Raw genomic sequence first — 22,733 nt, 5'->3', positions numbered from 1 at the left:
AACCTTTATCCATATGTTATAACCAGTTGCATTGGTGGGATGTTGTGTATTTTCATTTCAAGAAAGCTGGAATTAGTTTCTAGGCAGTTTGGCTTGCAATGCCTTGAGAGATCTTAATAAATTTCAGTAAAGGGACCTAATAAAGCTACAAATAGCTCCTATTAGTGTTTATGGAGAGTAAACAATAATAACCATTAGGTTCTACAGGACCCCAAAGAGCTTTACAAACAACTTTTTTAATTAAAGAAAAATTATCAGAAAGGATGGACAATTGTATTGGTTGAGTAGTACAGCTCTGAGTTAAACCTCTGAATAAAACCAGTGTTCACTGTCATTTAGGTGGGGATTGCTGTGGTTTACATTATAAAGATTTTATCGCTGTTTGTTCTTATATTGTTTCAGTACCACCATCCCTGAAAAACAGATTAACTGGGTAGCTTCCTGGGCAGGCTTCCTGGCCAGAGATTAAAGTTTGCTTGAGTTTTTTTGTTTTTTGTCTTGCGATGTGTAAGTACTAGAATTTTAGCCTGGTTTACGGAAGTCACTCTGATTCAGAAGTCACCACAAACAAAATTACAGTTAGAATACAGATGTGTGGCCCACACAGCATGTTAAGAAGATAAGGAGAACCTCCTGGATTGGGCCAGTGATCCAACAGGAAGCCTGACCTCCTGTTCTGGCAGGGTAAACACCATACATATAAAGCACATTTAAAGCTCCATCAGATTTTGGGCACTGTGGTTTGCAAAGCTACAATTATCAGCACCCTTGACGTAATTTATTATCCATATGTTAGAAACATTTGCACTGAGACTTTGTTGGTGGTGCCACCACTAGGGGATGCCTGGTTGGTGTTGACTCATGACAGGCCTTTTCTGCTCTTGTTTATTCTTCCTGGATTGCCCTCCACAGTGAGGTGTGCTTGTCTCTAGCATTATGAAATTTCAGGAGGAATTTTGAAACATTTACATTTTCACCCAGGCATTTGGCAGCTGAAGAATACTGTTCCCGGCAACTATGAGATCACTGAATGAAATAATGTTTCTAACTGTAACTGTTTTTAGAACATTTTGTCTGTTTTAGGATGCCTTTTTAAAAAAAGAGTTTATGTGAAGTTGCCCTTAAGAGTAGATTCAGATCTGTAGCTGAAGCAGAAGGTGGCTGCTAAGTTGCTCAGTGAGGCTTCCTACCATGAACATGTTACATCTGCGCTGAAAGAGTTTGCACTGGCAGCTGGTTAGCTAGCAATTGAGCCAAGTTAAAGGTCTTAGTGCTTGTTTACTATGTCTTAGACATTTCAGGACTTGGTTATCTGAAAGAGCACCATTGTGCCATGGCCTACTCCATGGAGCCTTCTCCGCGGTGGCACCTACTTTTTGCAATGATCACCCCCTAGACATCAGGCAGGTTATGACTGTGGAAACCCCCCCCCATTGAAAATGTACCTGTTTACCTGGGAATTGCCATGGCCATTAATACCCAGTTCCGCTTTTTCTGGTTAGTGAGACTAACTTTGTAACATTATTTTATTCAGGGTGGATATTTGAACTTTTAATAATAATAATAATAATAATAGACAAATGAGTTGATTTTACTGCATGATGTTGCTTGTGAACCGCCTTGGTATTTCTTCTTGAAATGAAAGGCGCTATGTGAACTATTTTATTAAATAAATAACAAAGACAAGTTATATTTTTGAAAAGCCAGATAGTGACTAGTGCCTGAAAAACTATGTGACCAGTTCTTTGCATCAGAGAGGATGCTTTGGGCTCATGGTTCTTGATAATCTGTAATGTTTTCAATGGTCTTCAAAAAGATTTTTATATTGACGTTCGCCGCAATGACATTTTCTGAGAGCACAGGATATGTACTCTTATGTATATGAATAAATAAAAAGAACGGCAAAAAAACCAGTTGGGGGGGCATGTGTGTGTCTCTGCAGTTCAAAAGTGTGTGCTTGTGGGGAGGAACTCCAAGGATTCCCAATCCTTTGGGCAGCACCGGAGTTCTGCTTTGAATTGGAACCTACCCACTATGTTCTGGTTTGTTTGTTTGTTTGTTTTTTAACTTGCATTTATATGCTGGGAACTGCCCTGTGATCTACGGAGGGTGGTATCCGAATTTAATAAATAATAAAGTTTTTCTACGTGAGAGACTTCGCTTGGATGTTTCTCCCACAAGGCTGTTTCTCACTGGTAGCACATAGCTGTGTGACACCCCCAGCAAAAGTCTCCCTAGAGCATTTTCAAATACCAGTGGCATAGCGTGGGGGTGCAGGGGGGGGGCCGGCCGCACCGGGCGCAACATCTGGGGTTAGGGCAAATCCACGGGTTAGGGGGCGCAAATCCACGGGTTAGGGGGCGCAAATTACTTGCCTTGCCCCGGGTGCTGACAACCCACGCTACGCCACTGTCAAATACAGAAAGGACTCGAATAACGAGCATTTTTTTTTCTTTTAAAGAGTCTTGTGGAGCAGACAGCAGTTTGGATTCACCCTAAATGCCAGGTGATAAGATAAGCAAATCATGGAATAACTTTCGTTTCACTTTCGTTGCCTTTCCAGGAAGCTCAGAACCTATCCTTGGGAAACAAATTCAATTTATTTATTCCATTTATCCATAAATTACATTTATATATCCATATATTTCCCAAGGATAGGTTCCGAGCTTCCTGGAAACAAATGGAATGGAATTTACATACGTATTCTTTCCGGTAAGAACAGCAGCATATAAGGAGACACACTCAGGGCAAAGCGATCCGACACGTGTGTGTGTTGTGTGTGTTGAGTCGGGACTGAGTGAGCCTCTTTCTACCGCAGGCAGTTCTGCAGGACTTTTAGACAAAGGAAAGTTTGTTCTCCAGACGAGGAAAGACTGCAGCGTGGCATTTAATAAATGTTTGCAGATGACTGATTTGTGTATGTGTGTGTTTGTGTCTGCGTGTGTGACCCCTCAACTACTGGGAAACACTCTTGTGCTTGTAAACTGACCAACGCAGCGGAGAAATGTTCCTTTAAAAAAAAATACTGGAATGATCGGAAAGATAATTTAATGAGCAACTCTCTAAAACCCAGAACATCTGCACAGTGCAGATTTGCTTTCGCATACCGTAAAGGCAGAGAGAGCACCCAACTGAGCTTTTCCCTCTTAAATTGAAAAAAATAAAATCCCCCAGCTAGAGCCATGAATCAAACTCAGTCATGTGACGGAGGGGAGGTACTGGGCTGGCTTGCAGCCAGTGGCAGAAGCAGATGGGTGGAACAAACAGGGCATGAAAAGACTAACATGACTAACGGATCTTAAGAATTGTGGCTCCTTCTCTGGATCTCCAGGAATGTAGGCACGGGCATCCCTCCGCAGCTCTCCGGCCAACCTCCTGCCTCAGACTGGATCTGTTATTCACAAAGCAGATCTCCTTCTGCTTTGCGGGCTGAGGAAGGCTAGGGAAGAACATGGCCTGCATTTTGAAGGTAAACCTCTATCTGTTGCTTGAATGGCTTGGTTAGAGAAAGAGAGAGAGAAACCCGTTTGCTGCTCTGTGTATGCAGTCCTTACATGGTCCTGCTTCAGCTTGGTCGTAATTGTACATTTCTGAGCATTGATCCCCACCCCCCACCCCCAAACCCCCGCCTCCAGCCCCGCTGGAATAAGGAAGACCGAGAGATTCAGAATCGCCCAGCTGTGGCTCATTTCCTCCTCTGCCATTCTTGTCCTTTTTTTCCTTGCATTGTTGGAGCTGCAGGCGAGCAGCTTGCGGGTGTTGGGAAAAGAGGGAGGGAAGGACTGTGCGCAGCAATGATAGGCTAGGCTAAGGAGAGAAGCGCCGGCTTCGCCTGCTTGACTTTCTTGTGTTTAGGTTTAGGAATTGCTGTAGGAGCCACAGTGGGGAGAGAAACAGCATTTCGACTGGGCCGGAGAGGGTGTCGTCTTCTTCCATCGGTGAAAACACCGGAGACGTTTTTCTTCTTCCTCTTCTCCCCTCCCACCCTGCTCTCCTCTTCTTTGGGAACCGACGCTGCAGAACTTATGACTCCTTGCAGATTTGCAACAACCGTACAAGTTGCTCCACAAGCACACGCGCCGACCCCCCTCCCCCTTCTTCAGTTTTCAGCAGAGCCCAAACCTGTCCTTAATCTGTTTGAGACGGTCAAACTCCACTCCACAAAACATCTTCTGGCTGGCTTCCTCCCTCCCTGCCTACAGGCAGCAGGACATCCTCCTGGGTCGTTATCACCTTTATACCCAGTTCTTTTAGATACAGGGACGTGGGCAAGCCTCTATGCAAATAAATATAGCAGTGGTGGTATATGTGGATCAGAGGGCCTCCCAGGAGGCAGAAGTAAGGGGTAGAGAGAACACTAGTTGCCTCTCACAAACCACATTTTCAAGATGCATCAGCACAGCCACCTGAGGCACCTTCTTTCTGGCTTCGAAGTCTCTGCTTTTGCTTTACCTGTAAATGCATGCATGGCCTCTGCAGGCAGCACACTAGTCTGATTGTGCAAGTCCTTCCCCCTTATTATTCTTGCCCCTTCTTATTAGCCCCCAAGGTTCCTTACTCTGCTTGGTTCAGCTCCTCAGAGTTGTTTACTGAAATAGCTGTCCTTTGCGCGCAAGCCCCCAAACTTGAAAAGCACCCTCCCGGAATGAGAAATTGCAGCCAGCAATATTCTTGTGTTGGCCTTGCATGGTTTCACATGGTTTCACGATCATAGAATTGTAGAGATGGAAGGGAGCCTGAGGACCATCTAGTCCAACCCCCTGCAATGCAGGAATATGCAGCTGTCCTGTATGAGGATCGAACCTGCAACCTTGGCGTTCCTAGCACCACACTCTAACCAGCTGAACTATCCAGGTTCTGCTTCTCACAGTGTGCCCTAGGATTAAGATATGCCCAACTTCTTGAAGTCCTTATTAGTGCAAATGCCAAGGTGTCTGTTTCCAAGATATCTCATTAAGAAGCACCGTTCCATTTATGGCAATAACTACACAGTTGGAAGAAACCTTATTCTGTGTCAGACCATTGGCCTGCGTAATTGACTACATCATGGGTGCGGAATCACCAGTCCATGGGCCTGTAGCACCTTTGCATCTGGCCTGCAACCTGCCCTCTTCCCCAGGGGCAGAGGGAGGCAGCCACTTCAAGGAACATTTGCTGGGAGGCAGGGAGTGGCCTGTGGCCTGTTGTGACTCTCCAGCGGGACACTCTGTCCTGTGAAGCAAGACTCCACTGCCAGCCTAGTTAGCTTCTGCATGTGGAAGTGGGAGCCCTTTGCCCCAGGCAGCAGAATCGCTTTGACTGACCCTGCCTGCCTGCCCTCCCCATTACAAGAATTAAGAGTGCAAAACAAACTCCTATTTGTGCAAGTAGGGTATTCCCCCACCCCAACCTCAATACTAGAAGTTAAAATACTAGAAATTAAACCTGGGGATTTCTGTGCCACTGAGCTGTCGACCTTCACTAGAGAGACACAGTCTCAGGGTTAATAGGAAGGCACCCTTACCTACTGAGCCAAAAGGCCCACTGGAGGAAAGCAGCGTTCCAACAAAGCATTGTCAAAATGTGATGCTGAATTTGAGCTGTCCACATTCCGTATTTGGCATTAAGTAGATACCTTCTCCTATGTTTCAAACAGAAGCAAGGATGTGTATCTAGTTTCTGTGCCTTCATAATGTTCACACCTGACCTAGAATACCTAGAATAATATGTAAGAAGGATTCTTATCAGACTTGGAAAGATGATCTTGTTCAGACCAACCTCCACTCTCCCCACCTCCCCTCTTCCAGAGGCAATTCTTAGACATCACAAAAGTAGCTAATCCCCTTGCTTTTAAGGCTGTGGGCTAATTTAGTTATATAGATGGCTATCAGAAAGATGCGGAAAGGTTAACCAGAGCCACTGGCTTAGTCACTGCTACATTGTTCTAAGAAGTTTGCAAACGTTATGGAAACTGGTTAAAATAAACAGAAGTACCTTTAGAAGTGGATGAACAACTCAGTTTCCCAAGGACTCTCGAAGGAGTCTGACAAGGGGGAGTGAACTGGCCAGGCCTAAATGTGCCACCTCAGAAGCAAGCCCTGTAGAGTTCAGTGAGAGTTACTCCCAAATAAGTGGATATAGATTACAGTCTAAAAGTTATTTTTCATATGCCACTATTGGATATAGAAGTTTAGGTCTTCTCTGCAGATCTTATAGGTTACCTGCCACCCCCCGTATTATTTAATAGTACTATCAAGATATGACCCTTTCCCAAGCTATTATTTTCCTTCACTGAAAAAGACTTAACAAGCAGGAATTGTGTAACCAAACCAGTATTGGCCCGGCTAATGCTTAATCTTGTTATTGCAGGAGGGTGTGAGGATAAAAGGAGGAAGGGATACTGGGAGATTAGCCACACCATAAGGCAAGCGGCAATGTTGTTCCAGTTAAACATCACTCAAGGAAAGTGATCTCAAATAACTTCTCTCCAATGTTTACAGAACTGGCTCCAAATAATGAAAACTGGGTTTACATTCTATGGGATGGCTTTTTGCTCCCCCTGGTTACGAAAACGTCCCACCCAAGCTCTCCAGTGAAACTTATTGCTTTTCTCCAGTAAGGGCTTTTTATTTTTTTGACAGATTTTATTGCAGGGGTCAGCAACCTTTTTCAGCCGTGGGCCAGTCCACCATGCCTCAGACCATGTGGTGGGCCGGACTATATTTTTTTTGGGGAAATGAACAAATTCCTATGCCCCACAAATAACCCAGAGATGCATTTTAAATAAAAGGGCACATTCTACTCATGTAAAAACACGCTGATTCCCGGGCCAGATTGAGAAGGCGATTGGGCCGCATCCGGCCCACAGGCCTTAGGTTGCCTACCCCTGTTTTATTGCAGTGGCATAGCACTAGGCTATGATGGCTGGCTTCTGTGTTTCCATGATGCTTTCAGCTGCAAGACAAGCCAAAAATAAATCTTAGACTGCAATGAACAATGGTGTAGGAAAGGGCAGTGAAACAGCAAAATTGTTTACATGGTGGCAACTTTTATCTTCCCACCCCTTGCACATTTTGGCTGAGAGGTGCATAGTGCATAGTCTCTAGCCTCTTTGAAGGGGCTCTGGTAATGTCTTGCCAGAAATGCCAGAGCTTTGCTCCTGCCTCATCGTATTGCTGGTCAATGCCCCAGCACCTTGTACATTGACTCTATGCCCTATTGATAACTTATTTCTTTTGGTCAAAGGAAGTTAGGCACTTACATTCTGATTATTGTCATTGGATTTATGTCTGCTCACCTTTCCAGTACACAACACAGGTTCTTTAAATATGTGCCGCTGACAGTGGTTCTTACATCAAGCAGTTCTGCACAGTGTTCTGAAGAGAGCTGTAGACACATCGATATGAGACTTGTAATTCATTATTTATTTTTTAACTGGATTTGCATAGCTGCCCCATGGCCTAAGTTCTCTGGGCGCCTCATGAAACAATTAAACCATTAAATCAAGCTATTAAACCTAAAAACACAATTAAACATCAATGTGTAACTGGAAAAAAGAACCAAACAAAACACACCTACAAAATTTTCCTTGCCTGCCCCGTACATCATGCAAGAGACAACGGTTTGCATGAGGCTGTGGTACAATAGAGATGTGGTGCCTTTGAGATATGGGCACTTCTTTTGTTCTCTGTCATCTGTGGTAGAACAGGTTTTGCAAGCCTTTGAAAAGTGACAAAACTTACAAAATCTGTTTACTAGAGACAATTGTGGAATGACTGTACACACCACAAACATTGATGCCTGCTCCAGATCTTCTCCATCATTCTGAGGCAACCATTGCATGCCTCTTGCGATAGACTTTGACCAGCCCCTTCTCACGCTTTAAAAACATGCATATGTGCCCAGTTCCCTACATTTATTTCCCAAAATTTGATTAGGTAATGGTTATGGCAAAATTGACCCTTAGCATAATGACAGGGTACAATGATCTGAGTTATACAGGATCTGACTCACCCAGTCCTGACGGTTAACATCTGCTGCTAAGTTCGTCATTCCCCTTTAAGATTAATGGGAGCGGAGTCTAAATGGAAATATGTGAAACTTGTTTTCCTTGCTGTTCCAGTAGGTTTTGTGGAAGCCACGTGGCTGTTTAAAAAGCTTGTTTTGTGGTTTCTGAAACCATGAGAAGACCTCTGACCTTGCCTTTAAGAGTAGTGCTCGCAGTTACTTGTAGTGCTTAAACATCTGGGGAAGTTGAGGTGTAGCAACACTGTATTTATGCATGGGGCAGTACTTATGGTGACAGTAACTACTTCATAAACAGTGACAGCCCATGACTTCCTCAACTGTGAATGAGTGCCTATGTGCTCCTTCTTCCCCCATCCACCCCTTTCCTGGCCTATTGTTCTGACTTTAAGTCACTGCTCCCACGTTTTAACATAACAAGGACTCTGACTTAACACAATCTAGGATCTCCATTGTAAAGCTCGTGCGGAATGAGGAAATACAAGGCATGAGTGTATGTCTATGGCACACATACCATGGTTACTGAAGCTGTGGATGATGGTCCAAACACAGCCAGCGAGTTTTCAAGGGGTTACTTTGCAGCTCTCTGTAATCTGAGTCCATTTCCAATTTTTAGGATTTCGTGCATGTTAGTCTATAGAGGTCTCAAGAGATTTTGCCCTTCCATCAGTTGATGCGTTGGTGGGAAGCTTCTTTCTTCTCCTCCACCCCTTAATAAGAACACTCAGGCTAGCAAATACTGTGTACACCCAGCCTAAATAACTTGTGACTCATGAGGTCAAGCACAACCCACCAGCCATATATTGTGGTCTACCAAGTACTAGCCAACTCTCTGCACTGTGTTTTTGCAAAATTCCAGACAGGAACTCAAAACAAGTGACTTGCCACAGGTCCTGAGGGCCAGCATAGATGGATGATGAGCTGTGGTCAACTCGGTGGGTTACAACTACTGCAAATCCATTATAAACCATGCACTCGTAAGAACAAGTAGTTAGTCACCTGGTTTGCATGTCACATTATATTAACCATGAAAATAATCCATAAATCTTAATGTAAATATATATGTTAATATAGGGAATCTATAGTTTACCTCTTCAGGACAAACCACAAGCTATAAATCAATAAAAAATATCTTGGTTATAGCTCATGGTTAGTCTGGAGATAGTTAAACCATGGGCCTGAGTTCAAGTGAGACTTTAAGCCAGTGATGGCCAGACTTGGCCCTCTAGCTGTTTTGGGACAACTCCCATCATCCTTAGCTAACAGGACCCAGTGGTCAGGGATGGTGGGAATTGTAGTCCCAAAACAGCTGGAGGGCCAAGTTTGGCCATCACTGCTTTAAGCCAAGCCATGGCTTAACTCAGTGTGGTGCAGTAGCGAAACAATCAGAGAGGAGTAGAGTGGCTGCATTTGCCTCCCTGGGAGCTCACATACTTGTGCATCCACACTAAGCCATGGATTGACTTAATTGTGATATGCAAATCAGACCTGTGTCTATAGTCTTCCTAGCCTTGACATCGCCACAGTCTTTAAATCAGTCTCTAAACACAGAATATTGTTTCTCCTTTTGCACAGCCAATCTATGCCTAAAGGAAAGGGTAGTATTTTTTAAAATGGAAAGTACTATGGCTTATGTGTATTGTCCTTTTTATATTGGCACAGATGCTTTCCTAAGTTGGAGCCAGATCAGAATATGTCTTTAAGAAAAGCAGGACTTTGTTGAGAAAAACTTGCTCAGTTTGGGTGTTGCTCTTAGCTTCAGCAAATAGATTTAGCCAAAGTAACCCCTGGTACTTATGTGATAAAGAAACCCAGCTGGTGTGGTATTGTCTAGATATAATGAGGGCATTTTTCATAGATTATACACTTCCTTTTCCAAGGCTAGCATTTTCTTTTGTAAATCAAATTTCTTGTTCTCCTGATGTCAGCTTTTCATATAAATACAGCAGAGGATTACTGTATGAAGATTAGTGTCTGATCTTGGACGAATATGTAGGTTGGAGCTAAACTGAGAATCCATAAATGTGTTTCCATCATATTTTAGATTTGGCTGATGTGTGTGGTGTCAATAAAGAGTTGGCAGTGTTGAGAAGCAAAAGTTGGTGGTGTATTGTGGTTGCTCCCTGTTCCTTGGTATTTGAAAACTGAAGTTTGAGATAGTTATAAATATGACATAACCAGCATTCATATGAAAAGCCTTGAGTTACAGTTGAATGCTATGCATGTTAAATCAGAAGTCAGCAGCAGTGAGTTCAATGGGGCTTTATTTCATATAAGTGTGTATATAAAATTGCACCTTAACTCACTGTCTTGCCAACTCTGTTTTTCTTGACAGAGATATCTCTAAAGTTATGGTCCATTGTAACCCTTTCATGTGGGAGGTATTCGGTTATTCTTATGGTTAGCTGAAGCTACCAAATTTACTGTGGGGAGAATGTGTTGTTCTTTACAGAATACATAACTAGTTGGATTAATTGCCACAAAAATGTTCTAACATTTGTCTAATTAAACAATCCACTGGCCTTTTAAACTCTGTGTGTATGGCGTATTGTTTTTATTTGTGATGCATTTTTGTGTGTGGTCTAAACCACTGAGCCTAGGGCTTGCTGATCAGAAGGTCGGCAGTTTGAATCTCCATGATGGGGTGAGCTCCCGTTGCTCAGTCCCTGCTCCTGCCCACCTAGCAGTTCGAAAGCACGTAAAGTGCAAGTAGATAAATAGGTACTGCTCCGGCGGGAAGGTAAATGGCGTTTCCGTGTGCTGCTCTGGTTCGCCAGAAATGGCTTAGTCATGCTGACCACATGACCTTGAAGCTGTACGCCGGCTCCCTTGGCCATTAAAGTGAGCCGCTGCAACCCCAGAGTCCGTGACTGGACCTAATGGTCAGGGGTCCCTTTACCTAATTCAGTAAGACAGCTGGTAGGTTCAGTATGGTTATTGTGTTGTTTGCAATCTGCCTATCCTGAGTGAGAGAGGCAGTGGCTGCATTTCAAGGTAATGCTAAACTGTTGTTTAATGTTATATGAATGAACCTACATAGTTATTTCCTAGACTCGTACACTCTCTTCCCCGCCTCCCCTCCCCTCCCTACTGCACAGCCAGGAGTTGTAGTTCCAAAACTGATGCTTAACTGTGGTGTGTCCCTTTGTTCAAACCAACAAACTATGGTTAATGCTAGCTATGGTTAGTTTAAAAGAAGTTCGCTTCAAAACAAGGTTTATGAAATGTTTTTGTGTACAAGCTGTCTTGCATTTAATGTTAATCGCTGTTTCTGGTTTGGGCAGACATTAGTTTAAGTGAAAGTGGTGGCAAAAGTTTTAAAACATCTGTCAACTCCAAAGATAGCACCTCTGGAGTTTAGCTCCAGAGATATCATTATAGTGCCTGTAATTGAAGATGGAATGTTCAAAATAGATTGACATATAGGAATCGTACAAATTTAGAGAGAAAATGGATTGTTTCGTTAGCAATTTTTGAGCCAGATGAAAACATTTCAAAAAGTTGGTAAGTGGCCCACAATCCTCATGCTCTTCTCAGAGTGGCTCTGCAGGAATTCTGCTTGCTGACTTTGCTTTCCCGGGGCTGAACCAATTAAGCGAATCCTCTTGTGTGCTGGCTTAAGTAGAGGTCTGCTTCCTTTATGGATGATTCTCTGCCTGTTAATTTTTCTTTTTTCTTTTAAAGAAAGAAGAACCAGGCCTCACCTTGAATTTTGTTACTGCCCAACCAATTAAAAACACACTTTTACATGATCTGCTCTTTGCACTATATTTAAATTTAAGAACTTTTCATTACCAAAACGATGGAATAATACAGCATCAAGGAGTGACAGCGTATGCTTTATTGGCTCATTACTGTACAATCAAGTAGGGCTGTGAAGCTTCCCCAGGCATGTATTAATAGGCCCATAAAATCACTCCGGAGTATTTTCAATAATAATAATGACCATTATATTTTTTGTGAAGCTAAGAGAATGCGTTTTTCTTCCTGTGTATCCCTTGCCTTTAAACGTCACCATTCCCCCCACAAAGCAAAAACCCACCCACCCCTTTTATTACGTTGTAGCATGGGTTGGCAATGTGGTGCCCCTGGGCACACATGTGCCCTCAGAGGCCTTCCCTGGTGCCCTCAGACTCTCATTTCCCTCACTTGAAAGAGAGCTTTTTTAGCCAATAGAAGACTTATTTTCAAGTCCAATTGCAGTATGGGGTCAAATACAGGATGCTTACAGCTGGGAGAAGGGAGTGCTGTGGCATGTATGTGGTGCCCACAACAGTTGGAATTGGAAATGTGCCCACAGGCTCAGAAAGCTTAGTTACACATACCTCAGAGTATTTATGGAAGAGAAGAATGTTAGCATTCCCAGAGGTGTTGGCTCTTCTTGCAGACACAGTGGAGAGATAGAAATCAGAAAGTTGTTGATAACTGTGTTACTCTTAACCCTTGCTACATGACATAACAGTCTTCTGTTCCTCTCTCTGAAACATGCAGGTTGTTATGCTGAAGTGAGATTTAAAGGGAGTCAAAGGTGGCGTGATGGAACCATTTTTTAATCACGATGCATATCCACATTCCCTCATATCATGATTGTTTTGTAGGGAAGGCACCAAATAAACCTCTTTACAATAGAGATATGTACAGAAAGAGTGCACAACACGACTATGAGCGACACTGCTAGTTCAGTACCATATTTAACATTTTTTGTTCTTATTCTTTTTTTAAAAAAGCCTGTCTCCAGCCTCAGGGTTCCTCAGCAAGAATGATAATGTTATTTACTTATTATGCATTTATTTTTTAAATGTTCTCTGGGTGTCATGCTGGAATATGGAGAGTTCTGTTCACATGCTTCTCATGCGCTGGAATGCCTTAATGAAGAATGCTGCAAATTTCTTTTTTTAGGAGCCATGACTAATTTTAGGTTCAAATACTAGGTTTTCTAACACAAATCCTCCACACGAGGGTTGGATAATGACGCAAAGTCTCAAAAGGGGAAGAAAAGTTTGCCTGAAAGGCTTCTACCGAATCCCATAAGGTGGGAATGTGTTGTTCTAGAGTCCTGTTGCCATGTTCCTTCAGAGACTGAGATTACAGTGTTGGATAAGCTAATCATTTTTTATTAGCTCTGTGTGTGTCGGTGAGGGTGTATAAGCTTTCCAGTTTCTTCCTTTGTCAAATTCGCTTCCCATCATATCTGCCTTGATTTGAACTGTATCAAAATTTAAATGTGGGAACTGTGTATTACCAGGTTCTTGTTTTTATGGCCATGGCTAGGTTCTGTAGAATTACGTCAAACCGCTGTTTATGCAAATAGCTAGGAAGAAACATGGTCAGAGGGAAAAGTATGAAACTGAAGTGGCAATCCCTAATGACAGTGCTAACAGTTTCAGAGTAATTGGGTCACCGGGCAACAGAGCTCATTTGGGATATGGAGGCCTAATTGTCTGAATCTTGCCTGAGGAAATCTTAACTGTTCTTTTGTGACATAATTTTCCTGATCTGTCTCTCTCCCTCCCTCCCTCTCTCTCTCTCTCTCTCTCTCTCTCACACACACACACACACACACACACACACTCTCTTTGCAGTTTGAGGACAAAGTTCTTCAATATTTCTATTCTGAATACTGGTAGCAAAAGCTGTCAGCCATTACTCTCCATTTTTCACATATTCATCCCCTCATCTCCAGTTCTGAAAATTCTGAAGTCTCAAATGCAAACCAGGGAACAGTCCCTGCGGGGAAGAGAGAACTCTGCCTTCCTAGTCACCCTGTGTGCTCAGTAGGTTGTGGACCTCAGGAAATGGAGTGTGGCTGCTTTCAAGAACAGCATGAAAATGTTGACAGTAAAAGCAGAAAGATGAAAATGACACAGCCCACCTTCCATTTTCCTCTGCTTCTGAAAGCTGGCAAAGTGCCCCCCCCATGTCAAGAAGACCAAGGCTGGTGATGCATCCTAGTGATGCAAGGAACTGTGACTGACCGTGCTTTCCTAATGGCTCTATTAACACTTACTGCCTCAGCTTTATCTGAAAAGTGCCCTGTGAAGCGTTGCATGAACAGAGGCAGAAAGCACTTCATGGGGAAGTGTAATCCATTTATGAAAATACATATCCTTCTAGGAGGAGGCAAATGGAAGGTACATCAGTAGTTCAGGTGTAAGTAAGGAAAGGCCTTGTATATATATATTTAAAAATCACAACATACTGGAGTTATCTGAAAATTCTTTGCAGATTTAAGAAAAGCCCAAACGTTTTCTAACGTGAGCAGAAGTACTGTAGCTTGGACACAGTTTAACAGCTCAATGCCTTCCTGAAGTAACTTTCATTGTGCCTCCCGACCAGGGAAAGCTCAGTCGGTAGAGCATGAGACTCTTCATCTCAGGGTTGTGGGTTCGAGCCCTACATTGGGCAAAAGATTCCTGCGTTACAGGGGGTTGGACTAGATGACCCTTGTCCCTCCCAACTCTAAAATTCTATGATGCTATGATTCTATACCGGCCCATCTTCCTGGTATGTGCATTTGGGATCATAGCCTTATTCTGCAATACCAAACATACTTAAAGAGTAACCCTGTTTATACTTATTCAGAAGCAAGTCCCAGTGAGTTCAGTGGATGTGCACAGGATTGCAGCTTTACTAGGGAGTTGTTTGGAGAGCAGCCTTCAGTGCCTGCATTGTTTAACACAGGAGTTACCAAACTGTGGTCCATGGAGCATCAATGGTGTGGGAGATTCATTCAGGTGCTCTGCCATGTGCTTACGGATTTGTGATTGAAGAGCAGTAGACAGCACTTCAATTGCATTAAATAGCCAGATAGATATTTAATTGTGTTTTATTGCTTTGCTTTCTTATATTGATTTTTATTGTATTACACTTTGAATTCTGTGGAATTCAAATTGTAATATAACAAAATACAATATATAATAAATAAAAGAAGCAATAAAAATACAACTAAAAACCATGCCGCATCTAGAGCAGCACATTACAATTGCTATATTATTAGTCTGCCAGGATCTTCAGCAATTTTGAATAGTTCTGTGGTGGAAGGGGGGGTGGGCTTGGGAAGCACTGGTTTAATAAATGTTGTAAGATACTTTTTGAACTCTGTAAGGATGTTAGGCAGAAACTAAAAAAATTAAATCAAATTATTTTCCTCTTTTTATGACTGTCAAAGGCAGAATATATTAGGTGGAATAAGCAAGTAGACGCAGGTGGGAATGTATGTAAGAATTTGGGTTAATTTTGCACCATTTTAAAGTACACGTAAGTGCAAATATACACAGTTCTTCCTGAAGTAGCTGCTGCCTTTTAGTTTTCATTGTTTTATGATGGTTTATGTTTTGCTTTTATTGTATTTTATGATTGCTATTATTACCGTACGTTACCCTGGGATCTGTTTCGATGACGGATGGTTTAGAAAAATTTAAAATTACACCAGTGATAACACTAAAAACACATCCACCCCCGTAAAAGCTCCAAGATCCAATAAATAAATATAACGAAAACCATTTCATAAATTCAGTAACTCAATAAAAACCTGTTTAAGAGAATCAATAGTGAACAACTCTTTTTACAGTCTGCGGAGATGGGGCCATGATGTACCCACATTTGCAAAACAATCCACAAACGGGAGGCACCTTCTGGGGGGGGGGAACACTCTTGCTTCTTCCTTAAGGCTTCTGTGAACTTAAGGCTTGTACACACCTTAACAATGAGCACAGCTACAACCTGTCTCTACACATGTATAAGTGTTTGCATGAAAATGTGTACACTTGTTGATCCGTGAAGCTCATTTACTTGCGAGCATAGGAGCACAGGTTGTGCACTCATTGAATGTAACTTGTGAACACCCCTTCTGTTGTTCTCAAAGGCACAAACCTGTGAACAAGGCTTGTATGGATGGTCTCAAAGTGCAGCCCACAGCTTTATGGGCTTTTCAAATGAGGTGGTTTAAAGTTGATTTAAGTAGCTTTGAAAGGGAGGGGAGGTTTAAAAGTCCACCTGACAGCTCCCAGAGTCTTTTACTGATAAAAGTTGGCAGATATTTTCATAGGCTGAGCCTTTTTATCAGGGTAATTTGATCATTAGAGCTCCTACTCATGCAGCAGAGACTCAGTTGAGACTTGACCCGGCGCCATCTTCTCTGCTACTCGGATGGTCTCAAAGTGCAGGCGGGTGAAGAACCTCCATGCTAAACTTCTTCTTCTTCTTCTTCTTCTTCTTCTTCTTCTTCTTCTTCCACATGGATGTCTGCATGGAAGGACTCCCTGCTTTGGACAGTTGCCCCCAGTAGGATAAGCCACCATGCTTGCCCTCGGTGCCTCCTTCAAGTGTTTACAACTCCTGAAAGGGGCTTGAGAGAAAATTGGATGTTTTCCAGTTGTAATGGGGGCACATAGCCACATTTGCCCTCATATCCCTTATTTCACAGTGGGTCCTCTTGTCTCTCTCCCCAACCCCTGCTAATAGAAATGGTGTTCAGTTTGCAGCATTGATAACCAAGAGTAGACCAGAGTAGCTCACCCAGCCTCGGTTGAACACCCCTTTCAGCAGAGGCATTTTTGTGGAGTTCCTTCCTTCAAAACCATAGCAATATGCCAAGTCTATGGGTTCTACTTGTGAATACTAGCAGCTGCCATTTTGGAATATAGTTTTCCAGATTGGTGGGCCCCTCTGTTTCACTTCCCAGTTTGCACTATGGGAGCTCATTCACCAGTATGCTTAACCTCCACACACAAACAAAACAGATTATTTAGTGGTTGCTCTCTCATAATTGCTTTCCTTTTGAACACAACCTTTCCCATGCAAGTCACAAAAGGACGTAATGGAACATAATAGGTGTCATTCTCTGTCTGAAAATGCAGCAGGAAGTGGTTTAATTTAGCCGATGTCGTTTCTTTGAAGTGTAATGGCAGGTTCAAAGAGTTGCAGCAAAGGAAGTTTAAGGCAGCATATGTTTTGAAACTCCGGCTTCAAATATCCATAATTAATACCACATTAAAAAAAGAGGCTTGTGGCTAAAACTTCCTTCTGGAGTCTCTGAAAGAACAGATAATGAAGTTCAAAGCCTGACTTTAATTTATATTTTTTAACTACTAGAATGCCTCTCCAATCCCCATGGATTCTCTGAGTTTATATTTATGCTTATAATGGGTTTCACCTGCTACTTCCATTTCCTGATTTATTACATATTTTATCTCAAGATGATAAAACAGATGAGCTGTTCCCATCTTTGCTATGTTCTTGTCATCTGATTCAGAATGAGGAGTCTGAATAAAGTCCTCCTGGAGATACTCTCTTAGAAGAATCCTATTATATGGAAGCCTCTTTAGCATCTGGAGTAGATCAGTTTTCACATTTAGAAGGCTGGAGAAACTGCATTCATTAGCAGGAAATCAAATTACGGTTACTTAGAAACTGCTGCTTGACAGGTGTAAAGAGATTTTGTACTTACCAAAATGTTAGAGACTTCAGAACTTCAGTCAACATGATTCAAAGAGCCCAAACTAGTTCTGATTCAGCGATAAACAGGATAATTTATGGATTTTCTTTTCCATATAGATCAAATATGAAATACACTTAACCTTTGCATCATCTTTCTTGTCTGCTGAATTTCAGAGCTTCTTTCATGACAAGATTCTTTGCAAAACTAATGCAAGCAGGCATGCTTTCAGCTTAAATCAGAAATCCCAATGCTGCAAAATGCCAGTTGTGAATTCATTCCTGACTTACAGTGTTTGGTACAGAAAGCCACGCATCTCAGTTCCCTCTCTCTCCCTCCCTCTTCTTCTCTCCTGTGGTCCTGTCACTTGCTGACTCACCACCAAGCTGTGCCATCCTCCTTTCTTCTGCCCTCTGCTCCCCACCATAGTCACTGAAGTCTCCTCCCACCTTGGACCGCCACACTGCCCTGCTTTCTCCTCCACATTGCCCCCAGCCAATCTGTTCTCCTACCACCCATCTCTCCACATTCCTCTCACCTACAACATTAGTGGCTGGCAGTTCTTTCTTTCTTTACATTTTTTATGGGGTGTTTGGGTCCACTGTAAAGCAAAGACCACCAAGGCTCCAGCTGTCTACCGTCTTCATCTTACACCAGTGCCTCTGGGCCCAGATGGAATTGCTACAAGCAGATTTGGTGTAGCATTGTGGGTATTTTGATAGTACTTTTCAAGTACTCAAAATGGTTCATGTATATTTTCTCAGCAATCCTGTCAAAAGCCCTCAACAGGTAAGATTTGAAATTGTGGCTTACACATATTTACACCGAAAGCATGTATTTTCCCACTGGCATGGCATCTTTCTTTCAATACTAAAAAAATATTAAAATAAAAATCAGCTAAATTCCACTCCTTTATTAATTTCTAACATTCAATAATTATGAATGCCTTTGCACTTCCAAGCTCTGTTACCCTAGATCTGTAACAGAAATAATAAAAAGAAATTGTAGTTTTCTAGAAGTGACTCAGCCAGAGAGAGAAAGAGACTTTTCTAAACCCACAGGTTTTTCTGGAAATCTGGTGTTAGAAAAGCAGTAGCTCTTTGCCCCGCCTATGCTGTCCTTGTATATTTGAAAATAAATCAAGTATTGCAAGAACAATGTGTCCCCAGTTCTCCACCAAAGGAAGCCAAACCCCAAAACCTTTTTTCCTGCTGGAGGAAGTGAGATGTGTGCAAGGAGAAGGAGCTGCCCAGCTGCGTGGTGGTTTAAATAGTGTAAACCATGCCCCCTGGTCGACTGGATTGGTTGGCCGTGGGGTGTGATGTGGCCGGGACTCCCCAATGATGCGGCATTGCCAGCCCCCCCCCACTGTACATGTGGCCTGCCTGAAACCCCGCCCCCCTGGGAAGGGGAGCAGCCCTGCTGAAGAAAGGCAGTGACATTGCAAAATGTCAGAACACTACCGCTCAGTGTATTGTTTCTACAGCTATCATTGTAACATAGTCAACAATGCAAAGCTAAAAAACAGCAGGCAGGGAAGCATGTGCAGTAGATGTGTCTGAGTTTTGTATATGAGCAGGTTGCACACTCAAGAAGCTTGATGGGTAGCCTTGGACAAATTCTCTTTATTGACTCGCTCTGCCTTCCAGGGTGGCTGTAAGGATAAAATGTGATGGAGGCACTGTAATCCCCACTTAATCCTTGGGATAGGGCAAGAGGGAAATCTTAAAAAGATTTGACTTAAAGGAACTAATTCATGACTCCATCCCATTGATTACAGTCTAAGCCTTAGACATCCATATTCCGTTGAAAACAAACCAACCCTAAACTTTAGCAGGCAAAACTTATCCTACCCCCATCGTGCTTCTTATAAAACTGCTTGAAACTGCAGCCAAACTTCTGCTCCACAATTCCAAGTAGATGTGATTCTTTCGGAGCCAGGGAAAAGCTGGTAGGAGTTTGTGAGCTCAAATCTCTGAATTAATATGCTGTTCTGGTTGCTGGTCATGAAGCTGATAAATCCCTCAGCTGCTTCTCTCTCTGGAATGGAGCGAAGGAACCTTGTGAGTGCAAGAGAAAAACTTTTCCAGAATCAGTTCGCTGATTTGCAGCCATTTGCTGCTCTGATTTTCCCCAGGGCTCTCTTCAAAGTCCATATTCAGGTTGATTAAATTTCTCATAGAGAGAATATGACTTTGTGAAATTATACAACAGGGAGTTGGCATGAGGGAGGTGTGTAGCTCATTACCGATAGACCATTTCCATGATGTTTCTTAAATATTAAGCAATGAATAAGGAAATGCCTGATGCGTAAGATCTGTATTAGGACTGAACTAGGGTGATTGGATCCAGCAGTCTGTTCCTGCTGGAAGCTGTGCTTACGAGCTCTGAGAAGTCTGAGGCAATTTTATTTCATCCTTAAATAATTCTGGTTTAGCTTTTGCAAGTATATGTTTAAGCCCTGTAAGGCATGTTATACCAGAGCCAGTCGAAAGCCATTTTATACTGGAAACAACAACAGATATCTGCTGGCACATTTCTCACATATCATGTCTGTTTGTTGTCTTATAGCTGTCATATATGCCTAAGTGAATGGACCTTTTCTGATCACAGCAAGACTTGTGCTTGAAACTAAGTGTATATGGAAAATATGTGAGTTGTGTTAGCCAATCTCACGTAAATAAATCCACAGGATTCCAACTGAATTCTCAGTTGGAAAAATGTGTACTACAGTCCTGTGTAGATCAATCATAAACATGTTTACTCAGAGTAAGTCTCATTCAGTTCAGTGGGATTTACTCCCCAGCCCTTATGTTTAGTATTGCAGCCTAAGTTGCTGAGAGGGTACTTTAGGATAGAAGTCCAACAGTGATTCAAATGTTTTAATTTTGAACCTTTGCTCTTAGTCTACCACTGCAATGGAGATCTGAACCCAGTGCAGTGATGGAGAAATCTACACATCACGGTGCTGAGATGAAATGAGATGTTTAAACCTTTTTTCTGAACTGAGTGCTGTGATAGAGCAATTTTCCTTTTCTTGACAGCACTGCCCTGGGAGGAGAGGAATTCCTCCTCTCAGTCCAGGGCTGAAAGATTGGGGCAGTACCTTCCCTCAGCCCAGGTTAAAAGATTGGGGCAAGTTTATTTATTTATTTTAATTGTATGATTAAAATTTAATACAGTATTTTGTCATATATTTTCATTTTAAGGTATTAATTTTCATAACCATCAGTGATTAGTAATGAAAAACCAATAGCATTATTAATAGCTTTATTAATAAAATTGGGTACAATAATGTCATAGCTGCACCTGCTGTCTAGGTAAACAGTTTTATTGGGCAAACGCTATACTGTATATCTGACAGAATTGATAATATACTATACTGTTATAGGAGCCAGAAACTAGCAGGTCATCATAAGACACTTGGAACTAGTCCCTGACTCCAGGAGAGGCTATTCTGAATATCACTACAAAGATCATCAGTTGTGATCTTCTGGGTGATCTTACATACCTCCATTCTTATGCTCTTCAACTACCTGACCCCAGAAATTTGCTCAATTCTGTTTATGAATCACTTTACTCACTGTTAAGGACAGCCTAGGCAACATTCAGTGCAATCTGTGCATGTCTTCTCAGACAAATGTCCCAATGAATTCAATGGGACTTACTCTCGTATAAGCGGATGGAGCTGCATTATTAGAGGACTATTGTAAATGTGAATAGTATAGTTAAACTGCCCAGTTTAACTATTTGGATAACTAGCTAGTTAAAAGGCTGGTAATTGTCTCATTGAGAACTAGGACTGCTCTCTTCCGCTTCATGGGCATTCCCTTACAGGTCTATAAGCAAGATTTCCCTTTGAAATGCTCTTTTATCATTTCATGGTAATAATAATCATTATATGTTTAGGGAAGTTTTTTAATGACTGGTGTTTTAATGTATTTTTAATCTCCTGTTGGAAGCCGCCCAGAGTGGCTGGGGAGAACCTGCTGGATGGGCGGGGTATAAGTAATAAATTATTATTATTATTATTATTATTAGTAGTAGTAGTAGTAGTAGTAGTAACATTTATAACTCTTTAGTTTAAATATTGCTGTGTGTGAGAGAAATGTCTATTTAACATTTCAAATGCATTGCAAGTTGACGTGTAATAAGCAAAGTTATGTGATAAATATGCAGTGGACTATGTACCTTGAAGCAGAATTCTGGTAAGATGGAGGTCGAACAGGTGAATGGTTTTGGGAAATAGATGAATTGCCTGTTATGGATGGAGTTGCACTCCCTGTCTGAAGGAGCAGACACATAGTCTTCAGATACTATTAGATCTATATTGTTGCTGGAGGAAAAATGGAAACAGTGGCTAGGAGTGCCTTTTACCAGCTTCAGCAGGGATATCAACTCTTCCTAGATGGGGATAAACTGGCCACAGTGATCCACACATTCATAATCTTCAGATTGGATTACTGCAGTGCTCTCTGTGTTGGGCTGCCCTTAAGCTTGGCTTCCTGGCAGCTAGCTGCAGCCTGTTGAATCAGGCCTTCCAAGAACTGTTTGTTCGGATTAGCTGACAGCTGTAGAACAGTGAGCTGACAAAGGGAGTTATGGTGGCTGTCATGTTGGAACTTGGGTTCCCATCTCTGATCAGCCATCTGGGATGACTGCAATGCTCTGCGGAGTTACCTGGGAGTAAGCGCCATTGAACTCAGTGATGCTTACTTTTGACTGCAGAGGTTCATTTGGTAAAACACACTGTGCTTTCACTAAAGATCTTCAGCTAGCTGAAAGCCTTTTGCTTTTAATTAGAACTGCTAGCCTGAAAAAAGTACAGGAGCTGCTCTGTTCATCACCATTTCTGGTCCACCACACCACCAATGTTCATCAACACCCACACCAGCCTGGCCTATCCCTACATCCTTGCTCAAAGTCGGTTGGTGGTGGTGGTGATTTTAGGTCCTGAATTGCATTCCCCTGTTCCTTATATTTTCCCCCTGTAAAGTCTCTTCTACGTGCTGTCATGTGAATGTAATTCAAGATTATTAGCCCAGGATATTTTGCTGCCAGTGGCAAAGCAGCAGATGTCACCTTCCCTCCTAAATCACTGTATATAGTATCTAAAGCTGGTAAAATGATTTGGCAATGGAGGCAAAAAACCCCACAACCGCTTCTCTTCCTTGGCACTACAAGTGCAATTCCAGTAAATAAAGTAATTTAACCATTTGTCGCCATTTCGTGGCATCCAAAATTAGCTGCATAAGGCAGCCATCTCACTGTCTAATAGTTGGGTCAGTCTTCT

The 22,733-nt window shown here is 42.3% G+C and overlaps 1 protein-coding gene and 1 long non-coding RNA gene across 6 annotated transcripts in view; both read left to right on the top strand.

Annotated features, from left to right (window-relative positions):
• Positions 1-3,222: 3,222 nt before the first annotated feature.
• Positions 3,223-22,733, top strand: part of ST6GALNAC3 (ST6 N-acetylgalactosaminide alpha-2,6-sialyltransferase 3) — a 249,121-nt gene continuing 229,610 nt past the window's right edge. For 2 of the 5 annotated variants that reach the window (XR_008331002.1, XM_053392016.1), the window contains exon 1: positions 3,226-3,469. Coding sequence is in view for 2 of the 5 variants with exons in the window: in XM_053392017.1 (XP_053247992.1) it covers positions 3,452-3,469 (18 nt within the window). In the remaining 3 variants the exon portion in view is untranslated. Of the gene's footprint in view, positions 3,470-22,733 lie in introns of all 5 variants that reach the window. The other 3 variants (XR_008331003.1, XM_053392017.1, XM_053392019.1) reach the window with 3 other exon arrangements.
• On the top strand, positions 7,292-10,534 carry LOC128415594 (uncharacterized). The gene is made up of 2 exons (XR_008331004.1): positions 7,292-8,981; positions 9,264-10,534. It is a non-coding gene; the product is annotated as an uncharacterized LOC128415594 (long non-coding RNA).

Source organism: Podarcis raffonei, chromosome 6 (genome assembly GCF_027172205.1).
Source record: "Podarcis raffonei isolate rPodRaf1 chromosome 6, rPodRaf1.pri, whole genome shotgun sequence".
Taxonomy (NCBI): domain Eukaryota; kingdom Metazoa; phylum Chordata; class Lepidosauria; order Squamata; family Lacertidae; genus Podarcis; species Podarcis raffonei.
The sequence above is the reverse complement of the archived record's forward strand: the minus strand, read 5'-3'. Positions and strand labels throughout refer to the sequence as shown.